General features: G+C 48.4%; 1 protein-coding gene across 1 annotated transcript; it reads left to right on the forward strand.

The window, feature by feature from the left end:
- The first annotated feature begins 1,232 nt into the window (after positions 1–1,232).
- Positions 1,233–23,880, forward strand: TMEM181 (transmembrane protein 181). The gene is made up of 15 exons (XM_082668603.1): positions 1,233–1,269; positions 3,010–3,100; positions 4,400–4,521; positions 4,787–4,897; positions 13,332–13,412; positions 15,077–15,176; positions 15,703–15,833; positions 16,070–16,161; positions 17,142–17,199; positions 17,836–17,938; positions 18,507–18,558; positions 20,492–20,574; positions 21,519–21,608; positions 22,369–22,435; positions 22,861–23,880. Exons 3-15 carry the CDS (start codon positions 4,426–4,428, stop codon positions 22,937–22,939), a joined length of 1,143 nt encoding a protein of 380 aa, XP_082524729.1. The 5' UTR covers positions 1,233–1,269; positions 3,010–3,100; positions 4,400–4,425; the 3' UTR covers positions 22,940–23,880.
- Positions 23,881–24,560: the final 680 nt, after the last annotated feature.

Genomic DNA, 24,560 nt, shown 5'->3' on the forward strand with positions numbered 1-24,560 from the left:
CCTGGTGGTGCAGTGGTTAAAATCCACCTGCCAATGCAGGGGACATGGGTTCGAGCCCCGTCCGGGAAGTTCCCACATGCCACAGAGCAACTAAGCCCGTGCGCCACAACTACTGAGCCTGTGCTCTAGAGCCTGTGAGCCACAACTACTGAGCCTGCGTGCCACAACTACTGAAGCCCATGTGCCTAGAGCCCGTGCTCCACAGCAAGAGAAGCCACCGCAATGAGAAGCCCGCACACCGCAGTGAGGAGTAGCCCCCTCTCGCCACAACTAGAGAAAGCCCGCGCGCAGCAACGAAGACCCAACGCAGCCAAAAGTAAATAAATAAATTTATTTTTTTAAAAAAAAGAAAGAAGCCTCTCTGTGGGTGCACGCCTCCTTCCTACGCAGTGACATCTCTGCTCAGCCTGCAAGAATGTGCCCCAGAGACACGCTCCTGCACTGGTTGAGGTTTGTACGCAGGTGTCTCCTCCTCCAAGTGGAGGGTGCTTGGCAACAGGCTGGGCGTGGCCACGGAGGCAGCCGGAACACTGGCGTCAGAAGCTGCGAGGGTTTGCTTCGGGACAAACCCAGTCGTAAATGAAATCAGGTTCACAGTGTTTCCTTTGACTACTTCTTTTAAGGCCAAAGCTCTGAAATATTACAGTATAAGATTCTATGAAGCTTGTTTATGTTATTTTGGGAAAAGCCTTGGTATATTGTTAGTATATATACTTTTTTTTTAATATCCTCAACTTAATAATTTGGAAGATTGGATTAATTGGATGAATGGATAAATGTGTCTTAATTTTTTTAGGAGAAATCTTTATACAAAATATATATAGATAGCGTCTGTGTCGTTAATGCTTTCTTGGATCCACGCCCTCCAGAGAGCCTTCCCAGAGAGCAAGGGAGGGGGTCTGCACACATAGAGCCCCATGGACATCGTGTGCGTTGCATGGGGTCATGTTGTGTTCACCTGTGTTGGGCGGTCAGCACATGCAGCAGAGCGGGTACTGTGTGCTTGTGTTTGTATGTTTTACACGTATATGTATGTGTGTTTATGTATGTGCGTGTGTATATATATATATATATATATACCTACCTTTAAAGATAGACCAGGGAAAAGACTGCCTCTGTATAATATATGAGTCTTTCTTGGCATTTGAAAAAAATCAGCATTAATTATCAATATAGTTATAACCTGCTTTTTTCTTTCCCTGTTACCCTTTAGGACCCAAAGTGATCCAGACTTCTGCAGCTAATTTTTCACTAAATAATAGCAAAGAGGTAAGACTGGGTCTAAGGGTCACTAAGAAATGGTCCTGCTTAAAGGGTCGTTAAGGTCAAACCTGTCCCCCTTGCCCAGCAGCTTGCTTCTTGGGCAGCACACATTTCTCACTCTACCGCCAGCTGCTGGCCTCTGGGTTCTTGTTTGCTAAAATTACCTTTTCTGCTGTAATAGTTCCCTCAGTGCTGAGAAAGGATGGTGATGTTACCTCTTAGGGAGGAGCAGTTCATTTCCAAAGGCTGGTTAAGTCCTCCTGATTCCTCCTGTGCGCAAGACTTACTAGAGTATAAATTCTAACGATGCTCACTTAGGTTTCTGCCTCTTTTTTTTATTATATTTGCCTAAGTTAAGAAGTGGTCTTTTTGTCAGGTTTCTAACGGTAACAGTTTTTTTTCTAATGATCGGTAATTCTTGCATGAACTCAGTTTAAATGAAAAATCCTGTTTCTTTTCTTTTTTAAAAAATAAAATGTGCCTTGATTCTTCACCATCTTTAGAGAAAAACAGAGGTCCTTCCAATTGGAAAACTTTGGTTTTCTTTAATAAATGCTAACGTTTGTGAGAGCCCAAACAACTAAGCCTTTTCTTTTTCTGATATCGAAGTATCTTCATCTATAAACTGAAAGCAGTCGTCCCACATTCTCACTGCCTTGTAAGGTGTGCGGCTTAAATCTGATTATTTGACCCAATACCCCACCCCACCCAACCCCCGTCTTCGTTCTCCCAGCTCCCTGCTAAGTTTCCACCGCCAATTCTCAAAAAAGCAAAAGGAGAAAAATGTCCGAAAACTTACGTTTTGGGCCCTTGTTTGGCCTATCATCCCCCCCCTTTTTTTTTTTGGCATTTCTTTATTTTCCTTAACTCTCAGATGGAGGATCTGTTTGAAGAGGTGCTGCCATAGGGTTTCCTGACCATAGTTTGGTCTTTTCAAATTTCCGTTTCCGTCTCAGGAGGTAAGTCCTTTTTTGACACTGAAAATAGCAGCCGTCCCCCAGAACTGACTCACTTCCAAAAGGTGGTCCTCACTCCTGACAGGTTATAGATCATCCTCCAGTTGGTTGCATTGTCTTGGTGGCTTTGGGGCAAGTCTCCGGGCACAGGGAGTTTCACTGAGATCTGCCAGAAGCATTAAAACACAAAAACTACCCATTTACGTTCAAATGATGCTTGTCATTGGAGCTAGGATCGGGCTCCTCAGGCAGCTTCTTCTGTGTCCCTTGCTGTTAGGCACCGGTATTGTGTTTTTCAGCAGACACTGCAGAAACATCACTGGCAATGTGGTCCCCCTCTAATTTTCTCTCTAGGGCCGTTAAAGCTGAAAATGACAGATGTCAGTGACATGTCTGGCATATTGTTACTAAAAAAAAAAGATTCTTGTGAATATGAAAATATTTGTTGGTGTCCTTTATTATCTTATTATATGTATCATCACATGCACTTTAATTTTGTTCTCCAAGATGGCCTTTTCTTGGTATTTAAGTAGGTATATTGTCCCAAGGCTAACTGCTTTAGAAGTTTTCATGAGAGACAAGTGAATTGCAGCAGAAAGTTAGTCCTTTATTTTTTTGAAAGGCAGAATTTTACTTATATTGACTAAAGGAAAACTACATGTTTCTGTTTCAGAGCTAACACTCCAACCTTTTGTGTAAATGTAGATTTTGTATGTTAAGGTGAGACATTGGGTAGACTCAACTGAAGAGATCACATGGATTTTTTAACTTCTTTTTCTTTTCGCCTCAGCTAAAGCCAGTTCAGATACTTTCAAACCCGCTGTCTACGTATAATCAGCAACTGTGGCTGACATGTGTTGTCGAGCTGGAGCATTCAAAAGGTATGAAGCCTGACATTTTAGAATGACCTTTATCTGTACAGAGCACCATATCTGAAAGGTTTAAAGAGCTTTAAAATCTTTCAACAAGTGCTCAAAGATGGGTTATAACGTGGTGATGATTCTTTTAATACCAGCAAGTTGGGAGCCCCTTAAATGTCCTTCAACGGAAGTCATGTTGCAGCGCTCGAGGAGTACCCGTCATGGCTCAGGGAGCTCCCGTCGGCCCTCAGGGATACTGGACATCCTTCGGGATACCGGTCATCCTTCGGGATACCCGTGAAGCCTAGCTCCGTGGCTGCACAGGGTGGGTGCTGCAGCAGCAGCCTTTTCCAGTGGGCTTCTGGGAGAGAATTAAGTCCTGGTGTCCTAAGGCAATGGTTCTGTCCCGCAGGGACACTTGGCAGTGTCTGGAGACCTTGTGACGTGGCTGTCACAACTGGGGAGCAGGGAGTGCTATCAGTGTCCAGTGGGTGGAGGCCAGGGATGCTGCTAAACACACTACAATGACAGGACAAATTCCAAACAGTAAAGGATTATCTGACCTCAAAATAGCCCTGGTGCTGAGGCTGAGAACCCCTGCCCAAAGCGCTCACAGTTATAATGACCTCGCTCTGTCCACCTAGGGCGACCCTGTCACGCACCCTCCCTGAGAACCGAGCAGATGCTCCACGTCGTTTTCTATATACTGTGATTTAGAGGAAGCACTTTGGTTGAAAGAATTTGAAAAGATAACCCAATGACTGCAGTAAATTAAGTGAAAAAAAATGCATATAACAAAAAAATTAACCTCTTTTTATAACATTTTAAAAAGCATAAATAAATTTGATATCAGTATATATTTGTGTGTCTAGAAAACAGTCTGGAAGGATGGACACAAACATGAAATTATAGTTTCTCTGGTTGTGGGATTATACATGTTTAATACCATCTTTATATTTTTGGTCTTTGATATTTTTAAGCAATGAGCATATAATCAGAAAAACAATGAATTATATAATCAGAAAAAATAAGAAACCTGTTTTTATTTTGGTATGAAGTTCAATTAAATTTTATATGGGAAATTAAAAAATAAAACTTTATTAGCCATGAAATATTTGTCCTTTTGTGAAATGAAACTTGGGGGTGGGTGAGAAGCAAGTTCATGGAAGGGCTGGACTTGGCTGGCAAGTGTGAGTTTGGCAGATGTAGGGAGGCTGATGCATCACAGAACCTTCCCGGCCGACACACAGCCAGGCAGGCACTTCTGCAGGTGTGACGGCCTCTCGTGGTCTCTTAACACTGGATTTCTTTCTTTTGTAGAAACAGCTATTCAGACAAACTTCACCATGACTGTTAAGGTCGATGGTGTAGCTCAGGACGGGACCACCATGTTCATTCATAATAAAGTTCACAATCGGACGAGGACCCTCACATGTGCAGGGGTGAGTGCATTTGACTGGTCCGTGAAGTAGAAAGGTTCTAACGATTGTAGACCATGTATTATTTGTTTCTAACTATGTCCATTTGGGTCTTGCTTTCTAAGAGCTGGTTTTGGCTGGCATCTGAAGTTTTCTGAGCTTCTGGCAAGTTCCCTGGAGATGATCTCTTGGATCATCTGTTGTTGGAATGTGTTACTTCGTGGGTCAGTTGGTTCAAGAGTGAGTCTTGCTGGCTTTAAGGACACAGATCTTCCTTGTGCATTTGCAGAAATGTGCAGAGATTATTGTGGCTCACCTCAGCTACTTGAATTACACTCAATATACAGTGACTGTGGGATTCAAACACCTGAAGGAACGCATCAAGGAAATGAACTTCACCGTAAGTATACCAGCTGACCGCGGCGTTTCCGTGGCTCATTTGTTTAGCTTCCATTCTTTGTGGAATGACTGAGATAAATCACAGCATCGAAATCATGTTATTTTGGACAGTGGAAGACATGTACAGTTCTAAAAACTGTAGAGAAACCACAGTTTCTTACGTGTATGGGACCACAGCTGCTTCAAGAAACAGCATGGAATTGGAAAACCATGGTGTTCTGAGGTTTAGGAGCGAGAGTAGCCTTCCAGCTGGGAGGTAATGGAGAAGTTGCCAGGTGTACCCTCCAAGGAAGGCAGGACCCCCTTCTCCAGGCCTGTGAGTGGTCTTCAGACCCTGCCAGACCTCTTGGTGAAGGGTCCCTGCTCTCACATGCCTGTCTGCCCCCAGTCATGCAGCTCTGATGGTTAGACTTTCTTGTCTCGTGTCCGGCTGAAATCAGTCTCCTTGTTCCTGCCGCTTGTTGGGAGTCAGAATAATCATCAGGGTGACTAGGGACACGGGTGTTAGATCAGCCAGAAGAACTGGGTTCAGATCCCAGCACCACCATTTACAGTTTGACACTGTTGCGCCTCTGTTTCCTTATCATAAAATAGCCACCCACCTCGTACAGCTGTGACTATTAAAGGGAGGTGCTAGTGGGTTCCTTTTTTAAATTATGCTTTTTTGAGATGTAATTCACACGCCATAAAAGAAGTCTATTAGTAGTCGCCTCTCATTTCTCCCTCCCCCAGCCCCTGGCAGTCACTAATCTGCCTTCTCTCTGTATGGATTTGCCTGTAGTGGACATTTCATATGAATGGAATCATATACTTTGTGCTCTTTTGTGAATGACTTCTTTCACTAAGCGGTGTTTTCACGGTTCCTCTGTGCTTTGCTGGTAACGGCACTTCATTCCTCTTTTGCCGAATAATATTTCATTGTACGCGTGTGCTGCCTTTTGTGTATCCATTCATCGGTGGATGGGCATTTGGGTTGTTTCCATTTTGGGGCTGTTGTGAATAACGCTGCTATGAACGTTTATACACAGGTTTTTATTTGGACAAAGGGGTCCCCTTTGCTGAGAGGTTGTGGTGTGTGGGAGCCCTCCTGCACCCTTACGGGCACTCCCACCTCTGCGATTTTCTGTGTTTCCTGGGAGGCCTCTGGAGGTCAGCTGGGCTTGGGGTCATGCCCAGCGCCTGCTCGTTGTGTGTGCTTGACAAATGGTAGCCGTTGCTACAGTCTTGCTACTTTTCTTCACGTGCTAGACTACCCAAAGCGAGTTTGTTTATTCTTTATCTGCCGGATCGCTCCGCAGGTGTTCGAAGATGGCTGTCTCTGAGGTCTTTCCTTTTCCTTCACAAAGCCCCGGGGGGGTGGCTTCTGGGCCCCTAAGACTCCAGGTTTCCTCCCCATGGCCCCGAGTCAGCCTGGCCGAGAGGCGTGCCCCCCTGGGGAGGGAGCAGGTGGGCCCCCAGATGCCAGCTCCTCTAGAAGCTGCATCACCTGTCGGACCCCGCGGACTTATTCTGCTGTTCAGCCTAGTCTCCTTCATTCCTGGCTCCCGTGGTGGGTTTCTCACAGTTCACACGCTACTCAGACGTGACCCTCTGCTCCTGAGTTTCTTCTCAGTGCTTTTAGCTCCTCCCCAGACTCTCCGGATCTTTGAGTTTGAATCTGGATTCTGTTCCTTGTTGTGCAAATGATTTCCTCAAAGTTTGTCTTCAGACGATCTGATTAGCATTCTGCCCGTGTCCTCAGGTTCACGATGCAGAGGTTGAACCCAGATGGGGCCTCAGACGGATGCCGTGAGCTCAGGCGCTCTTTGGACTCCTCTTGTGATAACATCTGTGCTTTAGACTTTGCTGTTTCGCATCCTTCTGATTGGAGAATGCGGAAAGAAAAGAGCACCACGTTTTCCCCGCGAGGGATCTTTCCTTTCTGTCGTCTTTATAGGAACGTCATCCCCTACAAGCCCTTTATCAAAGTGCTCAGCAGTTTTCCCCACGGGCCTTACCTCGCCCCAGCCCTATTATGTGGGCTTGGGCCACTGTTTTGTTTGTTTTTGATTGTGGTTCTCTCCTTCCATCTTTTGCATCTGTTTACATTTCCTCTTAAACTTATTCCTAAATAATTCGATACATGTTTCAGATAAACCTGGTTCATGTCATGCTGCCCTTGCTGGTCGAAGGCAGGCCATGTGATCTCATCTTAGGGCTCAGTAAGGAAGTTGCTGTCAGAGCAGCTCTCCTTGAACGATGCCAACAGTCAGAGCTTTGTTTTGATAGCTCTCCTCAGCATCCACAAAGCTGAGACGTAGGACCCTCGGGGCTTGTGAGGGACGTCACCTGAGAATTTTCTCCATTTTTGGTACATTTCTGTATTCCCGGTAACAGCAGAGGGCCTGGCAACAGTTAGGTTTGTAATTGAAGAATAACAGCGTAGCACTTCACCAAATAAGAAATTCACACCGACAAACCTTTGAAATGCAAACCAAAACATTAGAGAACACAAGAAGGAATGTCTTTTTTCTAAAGCCTATCAAACTGGCAAATAGTCCAAACACCAACAAGAAGAATCACATCTAGCGTTGGTGAAATGTAAGGACACAAGCTGTCATACGGGTTGACGGGGTGTAAATTGGTTGAACTTTGGGGGCCAGTTTGGCAATGTATCAAAGCCTATATGTGAGTGTTCGTTTCGACCTAGTAGTTCTGCTTCTAGGAGTTTATTCTAAAGAAACAATTAAAAATGTCCACACAGATTTATGTTCAAACATGTTCCTCATAGCAGGAAGTTGGGAGAAATCTGCATTTCAGCAGGAATGTTCTGGTAAATAAATAAATTAGTTCTTCTGTACCTGTTAAAATAATAAACTGGTCACAAAGTAGGATAGATAGCACAAACCACATACTGATTTTTTTTTAAAAAAAGAAAAGTACATGAATTAAAAGTGTTAATTAAAATTTTGTATTTTAGAAAACTGAAGACCATCTCTGGGTGGTGGGGTTAATGTTTATTTTCTTTTTTTCCCCTCTATTATTATTATTTTTTTTTTTTTGCGGTACGCGGGCCTCTCACCGCTGCGGCCTCTCCCGTTGCGGAGCACAGGCTCCGGACGCGCAGGCTCAGCGGCCATGGCTCACGGGCCCAGGCGCACCGCGGCATGTGGGATCTTCCCGGACCGGGGCACGAACCCGTGTCCCCTGCATCGGCAGGCGGACTCTCAACCACTGCGCCACCAGGGAAGCCCTCCCCTCTATTTTTAATAATGAGCTTTTATTAATTATATTTATAATCAGGAGGGAAGATTATTTGTTTTTAAAAAAAGCAACTGGTATTTGAAGAGGAAGTCTAAGATACAGTCCAGCCGTTCACTCCGAGAAGTTCAGAGCTACCTGAGAGAGTCCCGAGTTCACATAATGCCTACAGCTTGTCTAGAGATGCATTAAGCCACTAGAGAATCTTATGCAAAGTGTTTCTATATCTTATAAAATTGCTGTTGAAGGCAATATCCATTATGCTGTGAGCTGTCATCTAAACCTTCAAACAGAATTCCTTTGACCATTTGTTTTAACTCCTTTTATTAGAGAATGAAAGCTGTATAGCTCCTCACATTCTTTTGGTATTAGCTGCTACAGATCTCTGAAAGATGTTTTATGCTGAATTGTAGTAATTACTAGCATCCTGGCATGGGTTGCTGATATAATTACCCTCTTTCTTTACTGTTTTACCTTTGAAAAATCCTTCAAAATGGTTTCTGTCTAGTCGGGATTTTTATTATAAACTACCTTCCTTCCTTTTTGGAAGCAAACGAAGTATAATGAGTACATCTTTAGAGTATCTTAGTGACACTATTACACACCCACCAGAATGGCTAAAGTGAAAAAGGCAAAAAAATGTCAAAGTTGGCAAGGATGTGGAACTGCCAGAATTCTCATACCCTGCTAGTGAAAGTGTAAATTGGTGCAACGGAAATGCATAATATATTGACTAAAAGACTTATATTTAAACCCATAGGCTTGGGTCCATTCAGTGACCGCTCTCCTGTTAGGGCGCAGGCACTGACCACTGCTTGACAGGATCCCTGTGGACCGTTGCCCTCCTGGCCCCAGCATCACTGGACCCACAGCTACTGGAGGGCCGCCGTCTATGCTATCTGTAGCGGAGGGGCTGGGGCCCCGTCCTCTGAGCTTCACGCCTTCTTCTCGGGCTCACTTTAGGGAAAAGAAGGACTTTTCAAACCCTTGGCACCAGTGAACGGCAGATGGAGCTGTGAGGCCGCTCTGGCCTCGGCGGGGCACAGGTGCTTCTGCTTAGCAGCTGCCGGCAAGGGCAGCCTCCTGGAGGGAGCTCCTGTGTGGCAGTGGTTTCCCTACAGCAGAAAGGGCAGGGGAAGGGCCACAGGAGCAAGTGAGACTGGCCCCAGCATCACAGTGTATTGAGCACCCACCGTGCGGCAGATCCCAGCCCAGGATCCAACTGGGGAAGCCGGGGTTTAACGTTGTCTTCCTTCTTCACCCCAACTCCTCATCTTTCTCCTCCTTTCCCCCTGTGAACTCACATTTTAGAACTATTGGGCTGGCCCAAAAGTTCGTTCGGGTTTTTCCGTAGGATGTTACGGAAAAACCCGAACAGACTCTTTGGCCAACCCTGTAAAATGCATGTTTTAGGTTTAGCTGTTTATTTATTGAGTAAAGCATTGTTTTCTAGTGCTAATTTTTGAAGTGAGCGAGTTGATTATTTTGTGCTCCTCTGACAGAATCCTAAGACTGAATCCCCCCTCCTTCTGGGGAGTCCATGGTTATTTTCTTTCTTAAGAGTTACAGTCCCTTGAGGGTAAAAACATACGTACTTTCTTCACTGTTACTTTAAACATATTTTGTGAGTCTTTTCTTGATGGTAACACTTCTTTTTTCTCTTCTTGATCATGCCTTAAAATCTATAACTAAGATATGTATTATACTTTTTTCTTTTTGAATATTATGTTCACATCAACACTCCCCCCATCATTTGCTCATAATCACTACTGTGATCGTTTTGTAAATGATACTGTTGTAAAATGTAAACAGTATAGCAATAATCATAATAGCTGTAGTGTTTGGGATTTATAATAGCAGCTATTATTTACTGAATATTTGCTCTTTGCCAGGCACTGCACTAAACTTTTTATGTTCATCCTCTTATTTAAATGTTATGATTGTTACGATAATTCTTCAAAGTAGCTATTTTATGGAGGAGAAATCTGAGGTTTAATGAGATTAAGTAAATCCGAATCTCTGACTTTACAATTCGTATGATCTTTTTTTTTTTTTTGCGGTACGCAGGCCCCTCACTGCTGTGGCCTCTCCCGTTGCGGAGCACAGGCTCCGGACGCGCAGGCTCAGCGGCCACGGCTCACGGGCCCAGCCGCTCCGCGGCATGCGGGATCTTCCCGGACCGGGGCACGAACCCGTGTCCCCTGCGTTGGCAGGCGGACTCTCAACCACTGAGCCACCAGGGAAGCCCCATATGATCTTAATTACTATGATTTCCACTTTCCCATTAGCATCAATTGTTAATAGTTCTGCTTGCATTACAAATTCGTTTGTAGTTTTTAGAATTTTATGTAAATGGAATCATACAGTATGTTTGGGTTCTTGCACTCAGTATAATTACTTTGAGCCTGATGAATGATGTTGGGTGTATCAGGAGTTCATTCCCTTGTGTTGCTGCGGGACACTCCCTGTGTGGATACAGCACAGTTAGTTTATCCACTCACCTGCTCATGGATATTTGGATTGTTTCCAGTTTGGGGCTGTTATAAATAAAACTGCTGTGAACTTCTGTGTACAAACCTTTATATGGACATGTGCTTTCACTTCCCTTGGGTAAATACCTAGGAATGGGATGCTGAGTCATGTGTCAGGGGTCTGTTTAACTGTTTGGGACGTTGACAGACTGGGTTCAAGGTGGCTGTATTGTCTCACATTCCCATCAGCGGTGTGTGAGGGTCCCAGCTGCTTCACATCCTCATCTCGTCAACACTCGGTGGGGCAGTCTTAGTTTTGGCTGTTCTAATAGGTATGTTAGTGGTATTGCATTGTGGTTTTGATTTACAGTACTTTGAAAACATTGGTCTTCTGGTTTGCATTTTTTGACAAGAAATCTATCATCCTGTCTTTGTCCTCTGTAACAGTTCTCCTCCTCTCCAGCCCCCTCCCGCCACTTTTAGGATTTTTCTCTTTTACCTATTTAAGCAGTTTGATCGTGGGGTTCCTTGGTATACTTCTCTTCGTATCTCTTGTACTTAGGGTACATTGAGCTTCCTGGATTTGTGAGTTTATAATTTTCAACAAATTTGGGAAAAATTTGGCCAATATTTCTACAAATATTTTCTCTATCCTCCTGCCTTCTTCCCGCCAGTAGAAATTTGAGGACTCCAAATATACATCCACTAGGCCACCTGAAGTTGTCCCACCGCTTACTGATGCCCTGTTCATTTTTCTCTCTGTTGCATTTTAAATGGATTCTTTCGCTGTCTTCATGTTTATACCGTCTGTGATGTCTAATCTGCTGTTGATCACCCTCCAGGTCTCTGCTTCACGTATGCAAACTCTCCTCTAGCTTCTTGATGTCCTTATCTACTAATGCTGTCGTCTGCGATTTCTGGGTCAGTTTTGATTGATTAGTTTTTTTCTTATCATGTTTCATATTTTCTTGCTTTCTTTACACGTCTGGTATTTTTGATTCCATGTCAGACGTTATTGATTGCTAGAGTTTTGTGTTCTGATAAATATCCTTGAGCTCTGTTCTAGGATGTGGTAATGTTACTTGGAAACAGTTTGTGCTTTTCAGGCCTTGCTTTTAAACTTTGCTGGGTGGGACCAAAGCAGCATTGAGTCGAAGGCTAAGTTTTCCCCACCACTGAGATAAAAGCGCTTGGAGTACGCTCTACAATATCCCTCTGATTGTGCATTTTTCTTACTTCGGTGAGTGCTAGTGATCCTTTTAGGGATTTTCCCCTGGCCTTGGGTGCTTTACTCACTGTCATGCGCAGATCAGTTATTCAGGTGAAGACGTGGGGAGGGCGACCTTTGGCACATGGCCGGAGCTTGCTCTGTACCTCTGTTAGTGCTCTGTCCTGTGAGTCACAGCCAGTGAGCTGTGTCCCTGCACTCACAGCGGTGTGTGTGCGACTCCGAGACCACTGGGCTCTGCTCGGGTTCCCCCAGGGCTTGGGGTGACCAGAGGGTGCACCTGTCCCCCATCAGCTAGAGATTATGGCCCTTCATTGCCTCGTGTCCAGGGTCTTTGTGTGTGTGTGTGTGTGTGTATACATTTAATGTTTGAGGCAAATAAGGTGAATCCGGTGTCTTTAACTCTATCTGTTGCTCTATCTGTTACAATTTTTAAATCGCTCAGATGATTTTAATTCAGTGCATTAAAATGATGGGACTCCCTAGCCCAGTGCAGCGCCGTGTCCTGGGGTCTGGTGATGAATCTGGCTGGTAACCGAGGTGGGAAGGGCTGCCTTCCACCTGCTGTCAGCACGTGGGGCCTCATCCTCGCTCTGTTAGCCATGCACTTGGTATGAGTGAGACTACTCAGCACAAGAACTGACAACCGTAATTCCACAGTATTTTTTTTTTGTCTCAGATTCATATCTATACGTTTCACTCAGTCTTTTTTAGAACATCATACTTACATTTTTGCGTTGTTTAAAAATCTGTTTCTTTTCATGGAAAGCATGGCTTTTTCTAATAAAGAGATTGACAGCATTGATCTTTGACATGAGATTTAAAAGCCAAATGCTATGACTGTTATTACAGAATAATTTATCTGCCAGATTCATCATTAGTATGCCACCATTTAAAGCTATTTTCAACTCTTGGTACAAGGTGTGTGTTCTTTAATATAAAAATAAAATGTACTAAGTGTTAAAGTTTTAGAACATGTAAGAAAGTGTAAGAGAACATTTTAAACTACCTGTAGTCTCACATTTAGAGATAACTATTTATTAATAATGTGGTGGGGACTTCCTTGGTGGCGCAGTGGTTAAGAATCCGCCTGCCAATGCAGGGGACAGGGGTTCGAGCCCTGGTCCAGGAAGACCCACATGCCACGGAGCAACTAAGCCCATGCACCACAACTACTGAGCCTGCGCTCTAGAGCCCGCGAGCCACAGCTACTGAAGCCCATGCGCCTAGAGCCCGTGCTCCGCAACAAGAGAAGCCACTGCAATGAGAAGCCCACGCACCTCAACAAAGAGTAGCCCCCGCTCGCCGCAACTAGAGAAAGCCCGCATGCAGCAGTGAAGACGCAGCACAGCCAAAAATAAATAAATAAATAGAAGACATTTAAAAAAAAATAGTATTCCATTGTATGGGCACACCATATAAAAATAAATAAATAATGTGGTGTACTTCCTTTTAGACGAATTTTTTTCAAATTGTTTTCCTGCTTTCCATTTTAGTGGAAGACTTACGACCCTGCATTTTCCCACTTGGAAATTTGGTTCCGATTCGTCTTTGTGGTGCTTACCTTCATTGTCACCGTAAGTACCGTTCACCTAGCAGATTATGTCAGAATCCAAACACGGGCAAAGTTAGTTCGTAAATTATGGTTATTAGAGTGCGGGAGGTCTACCTGAACTCTGAGACACTCCATCCAGTGGGCCGACCTGATGGTACTGAATAGTCTGTATTTCTACTGGGGTGCTGTGCTGCAAGAACGCTGCGGTATCTTCAGTAAGTAAGCACTGCGTAGCGTCACAGTAATTACAGGTCACTGACTTGTAAGTGAATTCTCATCGGTGTGCGGTGAGAAGTACCATTTATCCTGTGTGGAGGGATTCTGCCTCGTTTGAATGACCTTCTCTGAGTGCAGATACAGCACGTTCTTGGCTTTTACATTTGGAAACGTGGACCAGACCTTACAGGCTTTGGGCTCTTTCAGGAGAGTGCAGGTGAGGGACTTTGGACGTGCAGGCTTTCGGCTCGTTTGGGATCCGAGGTCTCTGTCCACTGGGGCACCGTGTCTTTGGGGGGAGATAACCCACAGAGTACAGGCAGTCCCCACGGAGGCCCAGCCAGTGAAGGTGGGAAGTTATAAATTGGAGGAAAAGGAAGTGTGCCTGGAGGGTGGTATCCTGCCCCCGTCAGCTGCCTGCCCTGTGCTGATGCGGAGGGAGTGACGTTTAGGACGTCCGTTCTTGGCAGTGGTGGTCGCTCCAGTTGCCACCCCAGGAACTTGTTGCTTCGCAGACTAACTGTATACACAGAAGGACAGGCTCACAGGGGGCATGTGAGGGAAATGCCAGACGGTGGTGATCTGGGTGTGGCTGGAAGGCAGGACACGGCCACGGAGTACCCTGAGAGCTGGGATGGCCAGGGCCTCCCCCGGTGAACTCACTAAAGGAAAGTGGAAAACCGCTGTTTATATTTGGTCAGAAATCCTTGCTGTTCCTTGAAGGATTTCTGTTGCCTGGGATTCTGCTGCCGTACTCTGGGGCCCAGAGAACTGGTACCCAGGGCCCCATGCTCTCAAACAAGAGAAATGGGCCTGATTCTGACAGACAGACTGGGGGAAATGGTCCAGCAGCTCAGGAAGTCCAAATTGCTTAGGAAATTATTGGCTTATGTTAGACTGCAGAAAAAACAAAACGACTCCAGGCTTAAAAATCACAACTTGTGTGATGTTTTAGAGTTTAAAGAAACCTCTCCCATGGGCCACTACCCCTTCAGGGAGGTGTTTGAAAGAAGCACATCGCTGACCGTGGTTGTGTATAAGCCTCATTCCTTGGCTTTTCCTCTGGGAGCCCTGGCGCCTCCCTAGAAGCTGGCGTCATCTGTGAAAGTCGCACCTCTGGGAGCCTGTGGCCTGTGCCCGGGGAGGTCCTTCCCTGCGGCTCAGTGGGAGCCGGCCTGGTAGAAGCAGCCTGCCCAGGAGGAGGCTGGGGGACCAGGGGGGTTATGGCCATTGTATTCCTCGTCACCTCCTGCCCCTGTGGGAACAGCCATGACCGTCTTATCGAGGCTCCTTTGCAGCAATTCACCATCTTCTCCCAGTTGTCACTGGTGGTCTCAGGGTCGGTTCAGCAAGGGGTTGGCTCATCAGGTCTTGGCTGGCACTGAGACCTTTGATTTAGGAAGACAGACGTAAGGGGATGCTCGGCGGGGTGGACAAAGACGGTGACTGGGGGCCTGGTCTGGTTCACAGTGCCTGTTTGCTCACTCCCTCCGGAAGTTTTCCATGAGAGACTGGGGCATCGAGCAGAAGTGGATGTCCATTCTCCTGCCTCTGCTGCTGCTTTACAACGGTAGGTACCATTTTCACTTCGGCGCTTTCCCCTTTGACGTTGAAAGCTGAAAGGCGTCCTGGGGGTGGCCTGGGGGCCCCTGAAGGAACAGGTGGTAGCGCCGTGCGGCCCGAGGGACATTGCTCCAGGACGCGCGGTGCCTGCAGCTTTCCCCCTGCCTGGAGGTTAAAACCCAGAAGGGCTGCGACACCGTCTTGGGACTTGGCTGAGGGAGGCAGCAGTGCTGTCTGCTTCTCGTGCCCTGCTCCAGAAAGCATCTGCTTCCAGAGCTGCAGCGCCGGGACTCCCAGGCCCGCGGGGAGGAGCGGCTGGCGCGAGCAGACGGCACTCAGTACTCGTTCCTGGAGCAATCTGTTCTTTGGCTTTTCGGTGTTTTGAAAAACAAGACAGCCATTAGTTCGCTAGCTTCCCCATGGCTCTGGCCGGGGGGAAAGCGATCATGAGCTCTGCCCTCGCACGGGGCCGGGTGCCCTGCCGGGTGCTGGCAAGTCTGCCTTCCCAGGCCTGTCTGCCTTTTGCCTTGCAGACCCGTTCTTCCCCCTCTCCTTCCTGGTGAACAGCTGGTTCCCGGGGATGCTGGACGACCTCTTCCAGTCTGTGTTCCTGTGCGCCCTGCTGCTCTTCTGGCTGTGCGTGTACCATGGGATCCGGGTGCAGGTGAGCCGTCAGCGCTTCCGGAGGGAGTGGGGGACTCAGTCCTTCTGTTCCAGACTCTGGTGATAACCTTAGGGTGAACTTGTCCTTGGGAACCTGTCTTCAGCCTCATAGTCAACAGAAGAGTGTGTGCTGTGTGGAAATGATGGGAGTATCTATGATCCGTTGTGGTCTGTGAGGGGGTAATAGTTTGCTAGAATTACTAACTTCTCTATTTCTTTCTTTTTTTTTTTTTTAAGGGAGAAAGGAAGTGCTTGACTTTCTATTTGCCCAAATGCTTCATTGTTGGACTATTGTGGTTGGCCTGTGTTACCCTCGGAATATGGCAGACGTGAGTAATTTTATTTTGTGTGAAACTTCAGTCTTGGAAAGCATTTAACAAGGTGGACAGACCCAAAGTTGACTGTGTTTTGTGAACTCACCCAGAAAGGAATCTGTCACCCAGTGTTTCATGATTTGGTAGTGTGACTTAAACTGAGGGTTCATTTCTGCTTGAATGGCATGTAGAGACGGACACGATTCTTCCAGTCTAAGGTGGAAAACGAAAAAGACCACGTCTTTTCAGATTTCTCCTTCGGAGAGGCAGAGACTTCATTTGTAGGAATGACGCTCAGGTCGGCTCCTGGCTCGCCAGCGTCCCCAGATGTTTTAAGTTTCTCCTTTGGCGTGTGTCTTTAAACCTCCCCATCCTTATACCAGCTCCCAGCGTTGATCCTTAGTATTTTTGTCCATCTGTGAAATGGAACCACCGCAGAAGCCTAACGTAGTAACAACCTGATTCACCCAAGTAGGATCTTCTGCAGAAACTAGTCCCATCTCAGGGGTATGATATTGGCACCTGGCACAGTAATGATAGGACTCAGCACACGTCTCCGCTTCCCTCTTCCCACCCGCCTGTCGTCTCAGCAGCCCGGTGTCATTTTGAAATGCGCTTCATAGAAGTTTATGTTTACTTCTCTTGCTTTCTTTGTGTGCTCATCTATTTCCTGGTGCCCATATATGCCGTTGAAAAGGTGCCTGGAAAACAGCTCTTAAAATGGAAAGAGAACTAGTAAAGGGATTTTCTTAATGATAAACACTGTGCTTCACAATACTGTTGACTGTGGACAGTAAGTCTAGCAGTGTTGTGTGCATTTTCAATGGGTAATTTGGGATTTCTCATAAATTGAGGATTACTTTTTAAAAATCTTTTACTGTCGGTCAGCAAGTAGTTTATGTTAGTAAGTTTTTTAAAAAGCCAAGTGAGAGAAAGTGTAAAATAAAAAGTAAACTAATTATTAACCTATTTTTTTTATAACATCATATTTCTAGAATTAATGAATTACATGATCCAATGTACCAGTATCGAGTTGACACAGGAAATTTTCAGGTAAGGATTGTGAATGAAGCCAGAGGAATTTTTTTTTAACTGCTGGCTTAGAAAGTCGCTGAATTTTGTAACTTAAATTGTGCTGTTGATACAAGCTTGCCAGCTGGGTATGTGGCAAGGTCCATAGGAAGTTCATGTGTGGTTTAGACCCATGTCTTCTAGGTGATCTAGTTCAACCCCTCATTTCACAGAAAAGAAAACCAAGGTCCAGAAAAATTGAGATCCAGGCCTGGATGCTTTCTTGGACACATAGCACTGTCTTCCTAAGCAGGGCAGGGAGCCAGGCCCTCATCCCGGGGAGAGACAAGTAGGAGCCACTGCCGTTTATTGAGCACCTGCTACGTTCCAGGCCCCACGCTCAGAGCTTTCCGTGTGTCATGCAGGCGTTGGCGCGTCTGACGAGCAGGGGCCGGGGTGTCCTCCTGGGGTGAACTGGCCACCTGCGCTCGCAGAGAGGTTGAGCCGGGCTGAGGACAGCCAGAGCGGCAGCAGCGTGCTCTTGTGTTGCTCTAGGCTGTGGCCTTCAGGGCTCCGGGTCCCGCCTAGAAAGCTCTGGCTTTCCTGCTTATGCTATCGGAGGGAGAAGCAACACCGAGACCCTGTTGTCATTCAAGTGCCCGTCTGGTTTCGCTCCAGGGAATGAAGGTTTTCTTCATGGTGGTGGCCGCCATGTACATCTTATACCTTTTGTTCCTGATCGTGCGGGCCTGCTCCGAGCTGCGTCACATGCCTTATGTAGGTAAGCGCTGGTCTCAGACCCCCCTGGTGCAGGGCTGCCTGCGTTGGCATGGGCTGGGGGGAATGACGGCCTGACCCAGAGGGCAGACCCAGGGGCTGGAGCAGCGCCTTCAGCCCCAGGGAGCCCAGGGCTGCAGGGGTGGCTCTGGGCCATTTGGATAGTGCTTCGGGCCAACGCTGGAGGGAGGCCTGTGGAGTGGAAGCCAGCTGGGGCCCCAGGTGCCAGTGTGGCTGTTGGAGCTGCCTGGATCCTTCTGGAATCGCACCTTACAAAGTGGCAGGGGTGGTTTTCCTCATCCTTGAATCGAAACAAGTCACCTGATGTCATAGGATCCTTTCCCCCAATCTGTCACAAGCAAATAATAGTGGCCACGGCCTCGCTGGGAGACCCTCCTGGCCTCCGGGGAGGTGAGACAGCATTTCTCCTGGGCTTCAGGTATTAACAGGTTTAAAGTCCAGAGGGAAGAAGGGTTTTGTTCAGAAGGTCTGGCTTTATTTTTAAGATCTCTGGGATCAGTGGAATTTATTCCAATTTGGTGATTTAATGGGCGTATTTACTTCTTTTTCAGATCTCAGGTTGAAATTTTTGACAGCATTGACTTTTGTAGTGCTTGTCATTAGGTAAGAAGACTTTATTTCTTAAAAGAAGCAAAATGTGGGTTTTTATTTTACCGTCATGAATGTCTTTCTTCCGTTTTATGGGGTTAATTTTAGGGTGCTTCTAGCCATCTGTGTCCACTGGTGTGAGGCCTCCTCCCCCGGCAGGGCCCTGAGCGTGTGGTGGCTGAGGGAGCACGTTCTGTTGTTCGCGCCAGGGGAGAGAAGAGCTTGGCGAAGCCCGCGGCCCAGCGCTGCTCGGGTTCCCCCCTTGCTCTGACACGTGCCCTGGAAGGCAGCAGACGCAGTAGAGACAAGTCAGAGAGTTAGAATCCTGGGTGACGTGCTTGGCCCCTGGGGTCCTTTTGCTGCCCCAAGGACAGGACTATAAGTGGGCATCGTTGAAGCACACACGCTGCTGCCCGAGGGAAGCGGGCAGGAGATGCCGTGCAGCAGAGCAGGTGCAGAGGACTCTGCCGGGTCCGCGGGCTGGCCCGAGGGAGCGCAGAAAGCCGGCTCTTTGATGAATTCCAGATGATTGCTTGCTTGTTTCTGGTGTGTCGCTTTCTCCTAAAATCAAAATCCCGACGGGGAATCACATCTAGTTACCTGCATTGCTTTCTCGGTTGTTTGGATGGCAAATAAGTGGCTCTCAAGCCCTTTCCCTGGTGGGAGCCAGTCTGGGCTCCGAGTGGCCGGCTTTCCACCACTGCGCTGCGGTCCCGGCCTTGTTGGATGGGGGATCCTGGAGGCATCTGGGTTCATTCACCTGGCCCTGGAGGAGTTGTGTGCATCCCTCACCAGAGCATGTGAACTTGGCCTGGTCTTCAAAACGAGCTGGTTTTATTCAGCATCTAAATTCACCTGAGAACAGAGGTTCCCGTGTTGTCACTCAGTCTCTCTGCAGCCCTTGGTGCAGCCTCACGTGCACACCCTCACCTCCTTTTACACGTCAGCAGCCCTCACCTCCCCTCACACAGCCTCGCCCTCAGGCTGCCCCAGTCCACGGGCTGGGAGCTGCCGTCTCCTTGTGGTGACCTCTGTACGTCTGTCTAGAAGTTGTTATGCTTTGGGGATCTTCCTTCGTCTGCGTTTCAAGGGGATTCATTCGTGCAGCAGATACCCAGGAAGTACCTCCACTGGTAACTGGGCAGACAGGCTCCTCTCTGTCCGGCAGGGAGGGCAGTGATACAAAATTTAAAGACAGCCTAAACGCCGTAATGAAAGCAGAGGGATGGACGATGGCAGGAGGGCCACGGCTGCTGTACGGAGGCTCGTGGGGGACGGCTCTCTGAGCAGGGGGCCTGGGGCCTGAAGTAGGACCCTGAAGCCTGGGCTCAGGGACAGCAGTGTCGCAGGGCGTGAGGACGCGAGGGAGGGTGGCCACCGGGAGGTCAGGTCGCCTCGCAGGCCATGGTGAGGAGTCTCGGTTCCATTCTCAGTGGTGGGAACCCTTCGCAAGGTTTTAAGCCAGGAGGTGAAGGGACCTGGTTCACATTTTATTAAACTGTCTGGCTGGAGTGGAGACTGGACCCCAGGGAGGGGAAGTGGGCTCCCCAGTACCAGAACCGTCTGTCGGCACGTGCGTTGGTGGGCAGGTGTCGGACAGGTATGTGAACCACTGCCCGGTGGGGGGAAGAGGACAAGACGGGCAGACTGTCCCCCGGGGGCTGGTGGTCTGTTGGAGGAGATGGTCCAGACGGCACAAACTGGGTAAGAGCAGAGGGGGAGCACGTGCCCGGGGACCTGGACTCGAGGCTGCAACGAGGGCTGTGTCGGCCGCTGCTGACCTCGTCCCTAGATCTGAGACCAGGAGCCCAGTGGAGGGGCTGTGTGCACGTGTACGAGTCTCCACGCAGATAAAATCAGGACTAGACAGTAAATGTGGCAAGTTATGTGCAGCCAGTGCTGTATCTCGGTATGTTTTTATGTACTGTCCACCCCCCTTCTCTTTCAGCATCGTCATCCTTTATTTAAGGTTCGGAGCACAAGTATTACAAGACAACTTTGTAGCTGAACTGTCAACTCACTACCAGAATTATATCCTTTCGTGGGAAGATGTCGGGCGTCAGGCACACACCCCGGTGGGGTGGGTAGCGTTGCAGGCCTGTGAAAGTCAGGAAGAGGCATGCCCTGGGGGCCTCACCCCCGTCCGTGTGAATGAGAGGCCCAGGGGCCCCAGCGCCTGCCCCCACCCTCCACGCCCCCCTCTCCTCTCTGTGGGGCAGGGACCGCAGCGGGTCCACTCACCATCCAAGCCTCGGGTCAGGCCAGGGCTGCCCACCTCTCCCTCTCCCCAGATGGCATCCCTTACCGAGTCCCAGATGTGTCCAGCTGCAGTTGACACCTGTGTCTCCGGGCAGGGCTTGTGAGCAGCGGGACCTCCTTCGAGTCCCTGAGGCCCCGCTGCCTTGGCAGTAGGCTCCTCTTTCGGGTGCATAATCGGTCAAGTGTGTGCCTCCCACTCCAGCCTTCAGTGACGGCATCCATCAGGGGAAACCCTGGGGTTCATCCTCACGTCTTGGCTTCCTTCCGTGGGGCCTCTTCTCTTACATCCTTAGAATCAGTGCATGATTTCTCACGTTTTTGTGACTGAATTTCACACAATGCTTTTATCAGATTCTCACAGGGGCGTGTAATTCAGAAAAGATTAAAAAGGACTAGTTTGAGAGTCTGGATCCAGTTCTTCCTTTTATTCTTGACTCTCCTTCCTGCCCTTTGCCTGCGACTTGCTCTCATCAGGTCATGCCACCTCCAGAGGCGTCCATGGAGAGGAGAGGGTGCGGCTCACCTGTGGTTTCCAGGTGCCCCTGGAAAGGCACTGTAACCTCCGGCGTGGGCCTGCCCCGTGGTGCCCGAGGTCTGGGTATGGCCCCCCGGGGTCCTGCCTGCTGCTTAGCAGTCACTGACGGTTGGGGGAGGGGCCGGCTGACGTGTCCAAATAGACGGTTCCCAGCTCTGCTGCTTCCCTTGACCAGTGTCACCAGCTGAATTCTTATCTTTCTACGGCCTGCTGAACTTTTACCTCTACACTTTGGCCTTTGTGTATTCGCCCTCGAAGAATGCCCTGTACGGTAAGCCGCCGGCCAGGGTCGCTGACCAGGGAGCTTGGGCAGCAGCTCCGGCCCCGCCTCCCCAGCTCCCTCTTTAGCAGAGAGACCAGGCGGGCTCGGTTAGTGAGCCCTGAGCTGCAGGGGGAGCCCAGCAGGTGCTGTGTCCTTACAGCCCAAGATGCAGGAACGGAGTGTGTCCGTGGGTCCTGACACGAGCGTGTCCGTCAGCCCCGCAAAATAAAGTCTGTTGGAAATGAGTGCCGTGACCTTCAAAAGAAAGCCAGACGTACACCCCGCCTCACCTCCCAAAAGAACCAAACCAAAACAGCCCTCTTGCCCCGGGGTGAGGAGAGTGAGAACTCCCTGGGGCCGGGACGGCAGGGCCACCTGGCTGCCCATGGATGGGCTCTCAGCACGTGCACAGAGGGTCCGGGCGGAGGTGACGGCTGACGGGGCTGCGGACCAGCAGCTGTGCGCAGGCCCGGGGCGGGCGGGCGCGGCAGGCAGACCAGGTCTCCCGGCCCTGCTCCCAGTGAGGACCTGCGGGACCCTGGGGTGTGGGGAGCTCGCCCGCTGGCTGCTCTGGGCGGCCCTTCCCCCCAGGCTCCCGCTCAGTCTTCCCGCGGCGCCCCCCAGGGGACAGAACGACCTGTCCGGCTCACGCAGGCGGTGAACGGGGAAGCGGGGATTGGAATCCAGCCCTTTCTGACTCCCACCCTTCTTCTAGAACAGCATCCTGCCTCTCTGGGCTAGTGACGTTCAAATGCTTGTTGGTTTTCAGAGTCCCAGCTGAAGGACAATCCCGCCTTCTCCATGCTCAACGACTCGGACGACGACGTGATATATGGGTAAGTCCCCACCTCTGCCGAAGGCTGCCCCAGGGCGAGCGCTCAGCCTGCTTTCGCGTGTTTACCGGAGAGGCTGGTGACCATTCTCAGACGATTTCAGAGGTATCATCGGTCTCTTTCACCTGGGAGAGTCATGTGATGCCCTGGTTTTGTGTTGTCACGTCACTCAGGCTTAGGTGGGTAGTGGCCCTTCCTGCTGGATACCTGAGTGAGTGGTGACCACAGGAAGAGCAGTTCTTTTCTGGAAGAACAGACACACTGGTGATGGGTGGGGCCGGAGGGGTGGGAGAAATCAGCTGGTGACAGAAGTGGAGAGAGCAAGGCTAGGAAACGGGCTCTTGTTAGGACGGCGGGTCAGTGTGAAGAGGAGAATAAACCCAGTGCTGTCGAAAACCGAATGGTATCAGAGGCCTTTCTTGTAACAGGAGCGACTATGAAGAGATGCCCCTGCAGAACGGCCAGGCCATCCGGGCCCAGTACAAGGAGGGGTCTGAGAGTGACTGAGCCCCCGTGCCTGCTTCCTGGCCTGCCCTGTACCTGCCTGAACGCAGACCTCTCTTACAAGCAGAGATTTCCTGATCCTTATTTGTTTACATATTTTTGAAAGGGAAACCAAAACTGAGGACAAATTTAAACATTGGGCCAAATTTACTGTTAGACTGACTGCATTGATTTGGGAAGAGAGCTCTGACAAAGTTTCAGCCGCCAGATCATGTTTCAAAGATTTCATATGGGAGGTGGCTGTTTCCAGTGAGCAAGAAGTTACTGCTGTTTTTAGTAGAGAGAATTATGTACTTAAAAAGAAAATTTACTCATTCCAAGTTCCTGAAAGCCCTTAGGAATAAGGTCCACAGCATGGGGGTGTTCCTCTGCTCCCTTCCTTTCTTCCCTGCCCCGTGGTACCAACTTTTGACCCTTTAAACCCAAAAGGAAGCCTATTTCTGTGGCTGCCCCACGAGGGCAGTCCTTCCCCACCGAGTGGCCTGTGCTCTGGAAGATCACGCATCTCAAGCGATGGGTAACTTGTGTCGGTTGCTGTGTGAAATGTGTACATGTGTAATGGCTCTTTGGGGAAAGGGAGGAGGGTGGGCAGGTCCTAGCCCTTCACTGCCACCAAAGCAGAGCTGCTGTCTTGGAGTTCTGAGGAGCGTTCGATAAGGCTCGTAAGGAAAGGGTAAGATGATTGACAGGTTGTCAGCTCCCATGGGAAGGGTCTTGTTGCCAGAGTTTTCTAAGGGCCTGTGTGCACACGTGAGTAATGCGTGTGAGCGTTACATCATGAATATGAATGATGTCCCTGTGCATAGAGACATCATGCATATTCATGGGGAGGAGGGTATCCATTACAATTCCAGTAAGCAGGAGCTTCTGCAGCTCTGTCAAAGATGATACCTTGTAGCGCTCTATTTGTTTTGTTTTGTTTTTTTAATAAAAGTTAAACAAGTGATTGGTATACTCTACTACAGATTCGTTATTGCCAAAAAGTTCTTCAGCTTCACATCTGGAAACTAGACGAAAGAAGGTAAAACATTTTAGGTGGCTTACGGAGGAACATCTCTGGGGAGAAGGTAACTTGTTGGGAATCATTCCGGCCCTGTGTGTCTCGCATGGTCGTCAGGTAAACAGATGAATTGCTCTGTGTAAGAGCCGTCTGGAGCTGCTGTATCTGTGGCATCGTAGAAGGCCCTGGAGATTTCCAGTTCCTTTTTGTCAAAGACTAATTATAGGAGGTAGAGCTATCTCCGCTGCTTTTCGTTTGGCATGCATAGTAATCTCTCTCTTGAATGGGTTACCTGTGATCATTGCAGACATCCTGATTGATGCCATCTCGGCAGACACAGAGGTATGGGACGTGATTGTTCTGCTCTGCAAACAGCTCCCGCACTTTCTTCACGTATACATTAACTCTCCAGTTACCATTCAGAGCTAAAGGTTATATTCCACTTTAGGTAGTGCTGGGACCTTAGAGAGGTTCATGAGAGACTATTCATCATGACTTCATCTCTTTCTTTTTAATTTAAACTTTAACGATAATGCACCTTTAACATGGACTCCATTTATATTTGTTTTTAAAACCTTGTAAATAAGAAAGTCTGAATTCAAACAGTTGTATTATTGCAAGGGT

Source organism: Grampus griseus, assembly GCF_964374135.1.
Source record: "Grampus griseus genome assembly, chromosome: 13".
Lineage (NCBI taxonomy): Eukaryota > Metazoa > Chordata > Mammalia > Artiodactyla > Delphinidae > Grampus > Grampus griseus.

Coding starts and splice junctions, on each gene's coding strand:
- TMEM181 (XM_082668603.1), top strand. CDS start 4,426: ATGACTGTTAAGGTCGATGGTGTAGCTCAGGACGGGACCACCATGTTC. Junction 4,898..13,331: donor TCAAGGAAATGAACTTCACC/GTAAGTATACCA, acceptor TTTCCATTTTAG/TGGAAGACTTACGACCCTGC. Junction 17,939..18,506: donor GCGTCACATGCCTTATGTAG/GTAAGCGCTGGT, acceptor CTTCTTTTTCAG/ATCTCAGGTTGAAATTTTTG.